At 36.5% G+C, this 13,948-nt stretch overlaps 1 protein-coding gene across 4 annotated transcripts; it reads left to right on the top strand.

Annotated features, from left to right (window-relative positions):
* The first annotated feature begins 2,585 nt into the window (after positions 1-2,585).
* On the top strand, positions 2,586-11,026 carry anp32e (acidic nuclear phosphoprotein 32 family member E). Of its 4 annotated transcripts, none has more exons than XM_023345430.1 (7): positions 2,586-2,781; positions 5,235-5,384; positions 6,031-6,153; positions 6,234-6,396; positions 7,218-7,309; positions 8,937-8,976; positions 10,084-10,121. In XM_023345430.1, exons 1-7 carry the CDS (start codon positions 2,728-2,730, stop codon positions 10,104-10,106), a joined length of 645 nt encoding a protein of 214 aa, XP_023201198.1. In that variant the 5' UTR covers positions 2,586-2,727; the 3' UTR covers positions 10,107-10,121. The 4 variants fall into 4 exon arrangements, with proteins under 4 accessions (XP_023201198.1, XP_023201197.1, XP_014326684.1 ...); XM_023345429.1 differs by having other exon boundaries at positions 7,218-7,345; XM_014471198.2 differs by lacking the exon at positions 10,084-10,121 and adding an exon at positions 10,240-11,026 and having other exon boundaries at positions 2,587-2,781; positions 7,218-7,345.
* The last annotated feature ends 2,922 nt before the right edge of the window (positions 11,027-13,948 follow it).

Raw genomic sequence — 13,948 nt, 5'->3', positions numbered from 1 at the left:
CTCTGTGACAAACAGCACAGTGTTTCTGAAGGCCTGATGCATTCATTTTGAGGCTTCAGGAGGATCTGGATGTTGGCTGTAAGCTTGATTACACTGCAAAAACACAAAATCATACCAAGTAAGTTTGGTCTAGTTTCTAGTGGAAATATCCGAGTACACTTTAAATAAGGCAAATCTCATGTTTGAGCAAAGTATATCTAATTCCTTTAATATTGATTAATAAAAGTGCTAGTTCGATTGGCAGATTATTTCATTTATATTAAGATACTTTTCTTATAATGAAATAATCCTCTTGTGGAATTGGTACTTTTTCATCTATATTAACTAATTGTATCTTGCTGAAAAGTTATTTGTAATTTAGTTTTGTCTTATTTCAAGTCTACTGGAATATATACAATAAAAACTAGATAACAGATACTTATGATACTTACAATTTTGTGTTTTTGCAGTAGGATTTGCGGTTTGTGTTGCAACTTGTTGTTTTGTTGTGATTTTTATCAAAATGGTTAACATTAGAGATGCACTGGTCAGACTCTTCCTGGCCATCAGATTTTGACCAATTTATTTATTTTTAAAACATAAAAGTGAAAATGTGTAATTTAATTATTGCTAAACTACAAATGACATGTTTGTGGTTAATCATTTTTCAACCAAAAAAGTTCTATGTTTTGACTTAAAGAATAGATCAGATCTGCTGATCAGAGCTTATTGGGGAAATATTGGCCGATTCCAACTCGATCGGTGCATCTCTGCGAAATCTGTATAAGGGCATCGACTTTCTCATCTCAGTTAAATCTACAGATCGTTACCGCCACAAACTGAAGCAGAACAACCTGTTTACAACTTTACGGTTTGTAAAAAAAACAAGTTGTGGAACAATCCTACAGTAAAATGAAGTACTACTAACCTCATTTAGGACTGTTTTGACTTTTTCTTGCAAAAAAAATATTAATTTTCAATGAATTAGTTAGTAAAAACTCAATAAATTAAATTTATGTGCAGCTACAGGAACCTTTCGAGCATGAAGGAGTTTACAGTTAGGTTGGAGATGAATCCCCTGAAGCCAAACACATGCTGGTCCAGTTCCTGTTGCTGAACTTCACTGCACTCGGATCGATCACATGTGTCCTCTCAGCTGCCTGCCACCCCCCACTTCTCCTTCAACCTGAGACTAGCTGTTGTTTGTGTTATAGTTATTTTTATAAGCTTTGCAAAACCAACCCTTTTCTATGTACATACAAAGTTGTATTTTTTTAACTTTACCTACTGGCTTCTCTGTGACATTGAGGATGATGATGAGGATGATGATGATGGCTGCCTGCAATTAAATATATTTCTTTTTGTTTTCGAAGAACGCCTTTGTTTTGTCTTTGAGATTTCAAAGCGATGATAACCATACATAGTTTGCTTCATTTATTTATGAGCTCTCTATAGTTTTTGGACCACAGCGTAGCTCTGTAGTTTAGCGTTGGTCATTTTTTTGTTAAAAAAAATTGTATTTGTAAATAAGTTTGCTTTTTTTTTCAAACTAATGTTCATTTTATTATGTTCTTTTTTAATAAATTTTGTGACATTTAAAGCAACACAATATATGGCAAGATAATTTATTGGAAAAAAAATTCCTAATATAGATTGCATATATATTGAAATTTAATGTTGGTGGAGTTCCCCAGATTTTTATTTAATTAATGTTTATTATTTTTGAAATAGAAACAGGCCCACAGCATCACAGATCCTCTACCATACCTAACAGTCCTTTTCAACATATTTACCCATTATTTTAACCCACTGCCACTTTAATTTTTATGCCAATAATCCGATTATTGTGGTATTTGAGAAAAGTCCCATATCAAAATCTGTGTTTATGTTTGTGATGATGGGACAGAAAAGGCTTTTTTCTACCATTAATCCCAAACAATCATTTGGTAAGTAAAGGTTTTCTAATAAACTGATCCTGAGGAGTTACAATAGCATGCTTATAAGTTTTATTTATTTTTTTAAAACTTGCTTACCACCATTGTCTCTGTGAGTGGTGGTAAGATAAAAATAGGTCCTCATCCAGCCTAGTGGCCAGTTGTCATGTCACATTTATAATACAGGGGAAAAGAAAGTCATGGATTACTAGGAGTTGCTCTTAGAAGTATCTATGAACTGATCAATTTTAAAAAAGGTATGTGTTAGAGGAAAAACCTCCATATACATTAGTTATAATGGGATTGTTAGGGGCACCAACTATTGAGCTAGTCAGTAATGTGATAAAATATTTTCTTTTAAAAATATACATTTTGGATATTCCTACATTTGTTGTGATAGTATATTAATAAAATATATATTTAAAAAAAACACATGCAGCAAAAATGTTGGTAAAAATGACATTAATATAATTTTAATCGATTGATTAGATCAACAACCCTGACAAATTTAAAAATGTCACCCGCATCCAATACTACGACTCCTCCGCCTTTTAAGCCATCCAGAGAGAGGATTATTATACCGATGATCGTGATTGGCGTCTCTATCGACCAATCAGAAGCGAGGACAACAGGGACGGCCAACCCCGTTCTTTCGGTGGGCGAGGCTGTAGTGGAGGGGGCAGGGCGCAAGTTATCATGGAGGATCAGTAGGCAACTTGCGGCCAGCAGAGAAGGGCAGCTACCCGTCTGATCCCCGGGACTTTTCTCAACTGCTCAGTGCTCGGTTCTAAACAACCACACGTCACAGTTAAACATGGATATGAAGAAGAGGATTACTTTAGAGCTGCGGAACCGAAGCCCAGCAGAGGTAAGCGACTTAGACTGTAATAAGGTGGTAATTGTTGTCCGTGATGCGCGTCCGGAGCCCGGACCTTGCTTCTCGCCTTTCAGCACTTACTTACTCCCTTTATTGAGTTCGAGCGGGCTAATCGCATGCTAAACTATATTTATCGCCGCGCTGACAGTATGAGTTAGAGCCCAGCTCGTTATAGTTGTTTGAGGCATATGTGGAGCATCTTACGGGGTTCCTCGGTCGTACCGCCCCCCTGCTCTCCGACAAAATTCCGTCTCTCACTCCGGCTCAACGGTCGATACACGCAGCTAATTCCTTCAACTTGTTCGGCTTTAACTTTTTTCGTCGTATCTGCTCCTCGGGGAAACTCCTCTTTAAAATGATAATATTATTTGTGTTCAATCGGTTTTTCCTGGAGTACGGTGTGGGTAAACAACAACTCATCTGATGTCCGTTACAGACTCGCTCGTCCTTTCTGAGCGGACATTTTTAAGTCGCCGCCGCTTTAAACTTCGACGACATTGTCTTACAGCAGACTTTCTTTCAACAGGTCTGGTCACGCCACGCAATGTGCACTTTAATTCACAGTCAAATTGTTGTGTTTTCGTGTGTTTTAAAAAAAAAAAAAAATGCGGTGGTTTTGGTCCGACCCAGCTCGCTGGCGCGCAAAGGTCGGTCACAGGCTGCGCGGCGGAGCGGTAACGCGTTACCGACCTGCCGCTACAGAAAGCGGATTAGCTTTCGTGTCGAGCGGAAATTTCGACGACGACGGCGAAAATGTCGAGTCGGTGACCTACAGAAACTGGTTAAAACAAGGCGGCGTTACACCGCGGTAACGTGGCCACCAGGTAACCGGGAGGTTCGGCGACGGAGTAAGGACGACGTAACGGAACAAGATGGCGTTACACCTGAGCCGTTAAGAGTACAAGAAATTAGATTACTGTGTGCTCTCGAGGAGCTACGTGAAAGCTGTGAGCGCAGATATTGGTGTGCCCGGTTGTGTCGACTGTTCCCATAAACCGGGTCTTTAAAGCTGCATGCGTGTGTGTGTGTGTGTGACTGTGCGTGTGTGTGACTGTGTATTATATAACCAGCAGCTCAGGTTAAATAATACTCCCAAGTTAATTTACTTGAACAGATGAAACGCTGCGGTCATGTTTTATAAATTGGGGGAAGCCGGCAGATGGTTAATGCAGAGAAACCTCCACCTCCTCCTCCTCTTCCTGCAGCACTGCATGCAGATTACAGTGGGTTAAACCCTGCACACTCACAGCGCAGATGATGATGGAGCTGCAGGCTGATGCTCCGCTCAGGCTCTTACGTTATATAAGGCTTGGAAGACCAAAGGACTCTGGGAAATAAAACCAGCTACTAGTCAGAGTAAAACCAGTAGTCTGACCAATACAACAGGAACTACATTGGCCCATTTATTTTGTTATTTATTTACGGTATACACAGGTTTAGTTAAAGCTGCAGTATGTAACTTTCATAAAAATGTTTCTTTCTATTTGTTAAGACTACCATGTTATGAGAGTATAATATGAGACAGATAATCAGTGAACAGATTGATCTCCTTCACATCATCTGAAGAAATGCACCTCTCCCAACCAAAAACAACCAATCAGAGCCAGGAGGAGGGTCTTAGCGCTGTCAATCAATCTCATGTACTGCTAAGTGTGCTAAAGGGGGAGAAACAACTTACCATTACAGGAAAAGTGTTAATCCGCTGTCATTGGTGGCCATGCTAACTGGTCTGAGCATTCACTACATAGGAGGAGCAGCAACACAGAGTGATTGACAGCGCTAAGACCCTCCTTTGATTGATTTGATTGGTTGTTTCTAGGTGACACTGGGACAAGGGTAGATTTTTCACAGATTATCGCTCTTATCATGATATAGTGACAGTTTCGACAAATATGTAAAAAATATATTTTTATAAAAGTTACATACTGCAGCTTTAATAGAGACCCAGATATTTAAACTCGTCCAATATATGAATTATAATTAAATATGTACTAATATAGTAAAACATAAGTAATAATATTATTAATAATTATATAACAAATATAAATGCAAAATATATAATTTTTAGTTGTAAATACAGAAGAAATAAATTCATTTATAAATAGAAATAAAACTTATTTATTTGTATAAATGTAAGGCCTGTGCCTTTTGTTATTGTTTTGTTTGTTTTCTGATCAATTCATTTTTCATTAATTAATTATTGTTTAATTTTGTCATGAATAAAAATGAACCGATTTAGTGTAGTAGTTTATAAATTAATGTGAATTAATGATCATTATTTATGTTGTTTTCTATGAGAATTTTCGCTCAATCTAAAACAAATTGTATTAAAACATTCTGATCCATTTGCAGTCATGAAAAAGTGGGATATTTCAGTTTCTGCTGTGTTTGGTGAACATAGGAATAATGATTTCTAATCGATGGGTTTGTCTTTGCTGTTTCAGATTGTGGAGCTGGTTGTGGACAACAGTCGGTCTGCTGATGGCGAGGTCGAAGGTCTGACGGACGAGTTCACAGAGCTGGAGTTTCTCAGCGTGGTCAACGTGGGTCTGAGCTCACTGGCGAAGCTGCCTTCACTGCCCAAACTACGGAAGGTAAGCCCACCTCACCTGTCACCTGAACCACAAACATTTACATTCTGATGTTGAGATCTAAGTTTAAACTTCAGAGATTTAAATTCATATGTTTTTTCAGAGAATCAATATGCTAATAAAAATGCAGAATTAATTGAAATAGTTCAGAAATGTCTAATGGCGGCGGAGGTGGAATGAAGCGTTTTGTGTTTGTTTTTGTATTGAATAATACATGTAGTTCACCTGTTAGTCCACCAGGTGTCGCCATTGTGCTTGTCTCAGACCCAAAACTACACAATGAACTTTCAGTCCACAGCAATAAGTACTGTAGTTTCTCCTTCACCTGTTTCACTGGTAATATGAATACAAACATAATTTGAGCAAAGATTAATACTTTTTATGGTTTTTCTTTAGTTTCAGCTATTTATCCAAGAAGGATTTGAAGGATTATGTGGCTGTTTTCAATCTTATTCTTCCATTGTTTGGTTTTCCTCTTAGATGAAGTCATCCGGACCGGTCTGTTGTTGTAATATTTTAGCTAAAAATTGCTCTTATCTGTGATTTTCAGCTCTATAAAACTCTGTTTCTGACTGTAGGCTCAAGCAGGAATGTCTACATGAAGTTACTTTTGTTCTCCTGAATATTAAGCCAGTCATTTTCCTCTCAGTTGGAGCTGAGTGACAACAACTTATCGGGGTCTCTGGAGACTCTAGCACAGAAATGTCCCAACCTGACCTACCTCAACCTGAGCGGGAACAAGATTAAAGAGCTGAGCACGTTGGAGGCGCTGGTCAGTTACCTCGTTTAGTTTGGTTCGTTTTAGTTTATTATTATTATTAGGAGAGTCTTACTTTGTGACGTTTCCTTCAGCAAAACCTGAAGAGCCTGCAGAGTCTGGACCTGTTTAACTGTGAGATCACCTCTCTGGAGGACTACAGGGAGAGCGTGTTCGAGCTGCTGCCTCAGGTGACTTACCTGGACGGCTTCGACCAGGAGGACAATGAGGCGCCAGACTCTGAGGCCGACGACGAAGGTGAGAGGATGACCTCTGCCTGAGCCCGGTTTGATGGACCAAAACGACTCAGAACCACGGAAGAGGGCCAGGGCCACCAGAGCAGAAAAGAGATGTTAAAAAACTCTTACTTTAATCTCAGAACTCTGACCTTTTTCACAGAATTCTTACATTTTTCCCTGAATTTTGTCTTTTTCTCACAATTTTGACATTTTTACAGAATCCTGATTTTTAATCTCAGAATTTTAACTTTTTCTCAGAATTTTGACTTTTTTCTCAGAATTCAGATTATAATTTTAGAATTGTTACTTTTTTGTCAGTATTTCGACTTTAAACTCAGAATTTTGGCTTTTTTCACAGAATTTAGATTTTTCTCTAAACTTTGCCTTTTGGGGAAAAGGCAAAGTTCAGAATTTTGACTTTTATCTCAGAATTTTAACTTTTTTGGTAGTGATTTTGACTTTAGACTCCAAATTTGGCCTTTTTCTTAGAATTCTAACTTTAATCTCTTAAAACTCAAATCTACAAAACAAATTTGGGACCAGTTTTCAGAGTGGAAAAAGTGCCGGTTTGCAAATCCTATAACAAGGAAGAAACTATTATGTGATCATTTTTCATATTCAAACTACATAATTGAAGAATGTTTGATTACTTGTTTGAATTTAGACTAAGGTTAACAGAATTAGAATGAGTTTAAAGTCAAAATCCTGATAAAAATGTCAGATTTTGTTTTTGTTTTATTGTCCCTAATCCTCTAACTCAGCGGTCCTGGCCTTCTGCTTCGTGGGAATGTTTCTGTCTGCATGTGATCGAAAACGTTCGGTGTTGGTCTCTGCTTACAGACGAGGACGGCGAGGACCGGGCGGGGCCAACCGGCGACTACGGGGAGGAGGATGACGAAGAGGAGGATGAGGATGGCTCAGAGGGAAGAGAGGTGGGGCTGAGCTTTCAGGTGAACCAGGCCAATCAGGTGGGCAACTCGCCTCTGAAACCTCAGGATTCATAGCAGCCACCTCCCTTCATCCCTCCCATCCCATCATGCAGCAGAGAACAGAGTCCTGCATCAGAGCTGCTGCTGGTTCTGTTAGACCTGGTCCAGTTAGACGGACTCACCTCAGGCATAGTGTTGTTGTGGACCAAGTTCAGCACCAGAACAACCACCACTGACGGTCCACACTGTAAAAACACAAAATTATTTTTGATTTAGTTTCTAGTTCAAATATCTTATTACGCTTTAAATAAATTAAAACTAAATTACAAAGAACTTTTCAGCAAAATATATGAGCTTGTTTTAAGTCAATAATAAGTTCTAGTTCATCTGGAAGATTATTTCACTTATAATATGAGAAAAATGTCTTGGCTCGCTCTGAGCGATAAATCCATTTGATCAATTGATCGAAGATTTAATGTTTGGAAAATAGCAATTTTTTTTCACCAATCGACTCCTTCGGTTCCGTAGTTCAGAGTGATGTCAGCTCGCCCAGGGCAGCGGCCATTTTGTTTTAAAGTTTCTATTTAACTTTGAGTCCAGGTGAACTCTGCAATAAACTATAATGACTTTATTGTGGAAATAAAGTCATAATATTGCAAGAATACCGTTTCAGGGCAATAGAGTTGAAATAATGGGAGAATTAATTGTTAATGTTATCAGAATAAAGTCAACATTTTAGGAGAATGAAGAAATAATTTTATGAGAACTCCAACACAAAAATTAAAAAGATTAATTATAATGAGGAATGTTGAGAGTTGTGTGAAGTTACACTTTGGAGTAATTTTTACAAATAAGGAAATACTTCACTTTTTAATACATCATAATCAAATTATTATCAGTAGCAGGACTTTAAAACAATTGACAAACCACCTGGGCTGATCTGGTCATGTTTGACCAAAATGACTCTATCTGAGCTTTTCTCAGTGAAACAACTTTATTCTGGTAAAACTGAATCTTTATTCTGCTAATACAACAAAAACTTTATTCTGGCCCTAATTCTTTGCTGTTCAAGTCACAGAAGGGATGACTGAAACAAAATCCACTTTTTTAAAGTATTTTCTGCCATTTGTGATTTCTTTCTAGAAAAGAAAATGAGAAAAAAGTTGATTAAAATCAGATCTGGGATGAAAAAATCTGAGATATTATTTTTAAGCTACATCGCTTTAATCTACTTTTATCAATCTACCAGTGGGACTAGTATTTTTTAAATCAATTATAAGGAATTATTGACTTCAAACAAGCTCCTATTTTTTGCTGAAAAGTTACTTGTAAGTCAGTTTTGTCTTATTTGAAGTGTATTAATATTTGCACCAGAATAAAGACCATAAGTACTTGGTAGTATTTTGTGTTTTTGCAGTGCGTTTTGAAGTTGTTTTTTAACTCGGGAAGCTTCACCTCCAGAGTTGGTCTGATGGTTGTTGACTCGGTCTCCATGTTGTCCTGACAAATAGACAAAGAGCCTCATTAGTGTCGTCCAACCAGAAACATCTAACGGTTTTCACGTTTTCAACGTCACTTTAAAGTTTTTAAATTTCTCTCCATCTCTTTTTGTGTCTGCTCTTCGTTTCAGGAAGATTACGAGGATGAGGATGACTATGCAGAGGAGGAAGGTGAGGATCCTGCAGCTGGTTCAAGTTGAAACTTTTATTATTTTTACTAGAATTGTAAGTGATGGAGACGAAGTGGAAGGAAAGTGATCAATTGTTCTCAGTTTTCCTTTTCAAAAACTGAAACTTCTTCATTCATCTTCATGAAAAAGCTCAAACTGAGTCAGACTAAATGGAGAGTTTTCAAGGTTTTTCCAAAACCTAAACTAGGGCTGCAACTAATAGTTATTTTAGTTATTAGTTAATCAGGTATTCTGGCAATTAAGCAATCAATCAGATAAAAAAATTGGCTCATTCTGCATCTTTTTCATTTAAATCTTTCTAAAAGAAATACATTAAGACAGGCAATTAAACAAATAATTCAATTCCTTTTTAAATAATAAATAAACATTTTATTGGCTAAAATGGAATAGCATAGCATTCCTTTAGTGAATTTGAACCAGGTGAATATAAAAAAATGCCATCTGAGGAGTTCTGGGTAGAACATTAACAGGCAGATGGTTGTTTTTTTTATCTTAAATGTAAAATGTATATATTGTTTGTTCATTTTTGACATAATTACTGCTCTGAAAATGTTGTTCTTTAAGTAAATGGCTTCCTTCGAATCTGTATACTTCAGTTAATTATTAATCAATTATTAAATTAGTTTATGATTATTTCAGTAATCGATTAATCATGATTAATTTAATTAATCATGATTAATTTACTTAATCATGATTAATTTAATTAATCATGATTAATTTGATTAATCGTTTCAGTCCTGATGTGGGGTACACCACGGCTCTTTTTGGGCCCCCTTTTTTTTTGCTATTTTACCTATGAAAGTTTTTTTTATTAATTTAAATGCAAAATGTAAATATTTTTTCTCAATTTTGGCTTAATTGTTCTGGCTTTAACTGTATTGTTCTTTCAGAAAATGACCTCAATTGAGTTTGTATGCTCCAGTTAACGATTAATTGATTACTAAATTAGTGGATGATTATTTCAGTAGTCGACTAATCATGATTAAACCAATTAATCGTTTCAGCCCTATTCACACTGTGACGAAACATGATCAAATCTTAGTTGTGTGAATACTTTTTAAAGGCCCTATATGTCCTGTCTCTGCAGAGGAGCAGCAGGACATCAACTAAATAAGTTGATGAATATTTCAATAATTGATTAATCACGATTAATCGTTTCAGCCCTAGTTGTAATGTGACACAACATGATGAAATCTTTATGGTGTGAATACTTTTTAAGGCTCTGTGTGTCCTGACTCTGCAGAGGAGCAGCAGGGCGCTCAGGGACAGAAGAGGAAGAGAGACGTAGACGATGAAGGCGAGGACGACGACGATGACGAGGACAACTAGTCGTCCATCCGGCCGTCGTCTGCGTGTCGTCCCACCCCTTCTGGACCTAACCTCCACCAAGCAGCAGTCGCGGCGCCGCGACCCGAGATAGTTGGTTTCAGTTTGTTAGAGTCACTTGTTTTTTTAGATGAAATTATATTTAAAGAGGAAGAGATTTGATGTGAACTTTACCTGTTGGTTCCAGCTGAAGACTCCACACGTTTCCCTTTAACAAAAAAAAAAGAAAAGAAAGCCTGCTTCAGGGTCAAACCCAGTGTTCGTCCACAACCAGAACCCCCTGATCCAAAGGCGCCGCTGGGCAGCTGACGTTCTGCTTTCTTTCCTCAGGCTGCTGCAGCTCCTGCCAATGTCAATCTCCAAGCACAGAAACCCGCTAAACACGCCTCTCGCAAATCTTCAGGGAAAACCTTTTAAACCGAGAGCCGATCGTTCCCAAATTCAGATAATATGAGAGATTCCTGTCCACATCCGTAACTCCAGGTTGTTTTATTACAGAGCTGCTCAAAAAATTTAAAAAAACCCTCTGAAAACAGAAAACCAGCTTGAATCCTTCAGGAAATGTATTTCTACTAAAATAATCTTACATAGCAAAGACACTAAATCTTTCCAAGTACTTTTGGTCGAGTTTCTAGTTCAAATGTCTTAGTACACTAAAAATAAGAAATAACTAATTTACAAGCAACTTCTCAGCAAAATATAGGAGCTTGTTCAAGTCATTAATTCCTTAATATTGATTTTTAAAAAGTACTAATTCCACTGGCACTGTGCGTTACCTAGCAACCCCAGCCAAGCCCAGCCCATCGCCTAGCAACCCAGTTCTAGTTCCTGGCAAATTATTTCACTTAAAACAGGACATTTAATTCAGTTCAATTAAAATATATTTTATGGATCCCAAAGGGAAATTAAATGTTTTTTATTTTAATGTTTTAATTTTTTCCATATTTCAAGTGAAATAATCTGCCAACTGAACTTTTTCACCGATATTAAGGAAATATTTACTTAAAACAAGCTCATATTTCTTGCTGAAAAGTTACGTGTAAGTTAGTTTTATTATATTTCAAGTGCACTAGAAGCTAGGCCAAATATACGGGAACTAAACGCTGCTTTCTATTGGAATAATTTAGTATTTTAATAAAAATCCACTATATTTATTCATATCTCTGTCTGATTGGAAACTATGAATTACTGGTTTATTTTCAAACCTCTAAATCATGAGTGTCCAAACTTTTTGTCACATCAAAATTAAGTGCAGGCCAAATATCATTTTAAAAAACTATAATCACCAAAAATGTGATTTTTTTTTTTAACGTACTCAACAATAAAGTAATCACTATCTAATTTAATTAAACAAATAAAGTAATCTGAATTTTTTTATAGGAACAGGATAGCAGCTTAAATTGTTTTTGTATGTTTTCCTTGTCATTTTTAAAACTTATTAATTTATTTGGTAGGGACAATGCACAGTAATTAACATTTTTTGTAAACTTTGCCAGAATTATCCTTCATCCATCGGCCCTCTAAAAACAAACAAAGGTCATACAAAACAATGTTAAAATAACTAAACAACACACATTTTGTCAATAAATACAATCAGTAAATACAAGACAATTACAACACAATTATTATTTAAAAATTATAAGAAATAATTCAAATGAAATTAATTTAAGTAAATTAATAAAAAGCATCCATTAGCTAATTATTTTATGCTTTACTGAAGAAAACAAAAAATATTTCATCTGTTCTTAGCGATAAAAACAGGATGTAGGTCAGTCTTCGTTTGAAAACACTTGCTGTTAAGTGAAATTTAGAGTACAAGTGAATGAGTAGATGTGGTTCTGGTTACCATGACAACATGTTTTTAAGTAGATTTTAATTCAAAAGCCATAGGATTGTCCTAATTTATTTAATTAATTCTTTAATTGTGGTCAGGGTTGGGCCGCAAACAATCTATTCCAGGGGCCGCAAACGGCCCCCGGGCCCCACTTTGAACTCCCTTACTCTAGATTATGTCTAAATCTTTGCAATTTTCCTGTTTCAAATGATCCAGCAGCAACAAAACTCACAGAAAATCTTTTAAAAACAAACTTACCAGCTGAGTGGTGCTGCAGCTGGATCCCCGTCAGAACCTCGGAGCCCTTCAGGGAAGCCATGTTTGTCAGGGCAGAACCACGTAGATCCAGCCATGTCCGCTCCTCTCCTGGTAGTGATAGGAAGACCTGCCGCTCCTCAGGTCCACACAAGCAGACCCTGTCGTTTCGGTGTGTGTTTGACTCGTTGTACGTCGTTTTTTGTGATAGAGTGGAAGGAAATCTTAGATTTGTGGGTTTTCTTTGATTTGAGTGTTTTATTGTTTTCTTAATGTGTTTTTTTTCTTCTTCTTGGTTTATGTTGTTTTGAATCAGCAGCTGTTAATATTTTTAAAGCGAGCGGCTTGTTTGTTTTTTTAACTGTCAGATCACCATGATGTCACAGCTCAGGCTCCGCCCACTTCCGGTTCTCATGCTCAGATTTTAATATCCTTGACTCCTTTCCTCGCCTCCTCAGGCTCTCTTTGTTGTAATCAGAAGGGGGCGCTGTGGAGCAACAAAGTGTCAAACCAACATAATTATCATTACAAGTCTGAAAAAAAAATGATTTCCAGATTTTATTTTCTGTTAAATCTTTTAAATGTTCCTTCCTTGTGTCATTCACTTTCTCTCTCCTTGTTTTACTCCTCTGTTTTCTGTCTTTCTTGGTTCCTGCTTCTCTTTCTTCCTTATTTCCTTCACTGTTTTCTTCCATGTCTTCTTGTGTTTTTCCTTTCTTTTCACCTCCTCTCTTGCTTCCTTCCCATATCCAACCGATCCTTCCTTATTCCCTTCCCTTCATCCTTTTTCCTCCCATATATCCTTTCTTCTTTACATCTTACATTTATTTTGCCCTTCCTTCCTTCTTTTCTCGTTTCCTTTCTTGCTTTTTTAAAGTTTATTTTCTTTGTTTAGATGCTTTTCTCTTTCTGTTCTTTAGTCTTTTTCCTTGTTCCTACTTTTCCTTGCTCACTTATTTCCTTCTTTCTCTCTGTCCTTATTTTGTCTCTACACTGTAAAAACACAAAATCTCACCAAGTATTTTTAGTATAGTTGATATAAACAAAACTAACTTTTCAGCTAAATTTATGAGCTTGTTTAAAGTCAATAATTTCTTAATATTGATTTAAAACAATACTAGTTCCACTGGAAGATTATTTCACTAAAAATGTGTTGTTATAAGTTAAATAATCTGCCAGTGGATCTATTTGTTTTTAAATTAACATTAAGCTATTAATAACTTTTAAAAGTTTATATTTCTTGCTGAAAAGTTACATATAGTTTTTTTCTTATTTCAACTGTACTAATATATCTGCATTAGAAGCACTAAGGTTTTCTGTTTTTGCAGTGTAGTTTGTTCCTGCAGATTTTGAATTTAATCCTGACCTTGGTTATAAACATTTGCAGTAAACACAACGTGATTTATTGATTCTTTAAAAACTCAAGCTTAGCTAATTTAGGGAGAAGTGATGGAAGTGCAGGAAGCCTGAATTAACAAAGGGAGACATCTTTGTTTTTCTAGAGCTGTCATTTTAAACCAACTTAGGCTCAACCTGC

This window comes from Xiphophorus maculatus, chromosome 13 (assembly GCF_002775205.1).
Source record: "Xiphophorus maculatus strain JP 163 A chromosome 13, X_maculatus-5.0-male, whole genome shotgun sequence".
NCBI lineage: Eukaryota > Metazoa > Chordata > Actinopteri > Cyprinodontiformes > Poeciliidae > Xiphophorus > Xiphophorus maculatus.
This window is presented reverse-complemented; position numbering and strand designations above follow the sequence as displayed.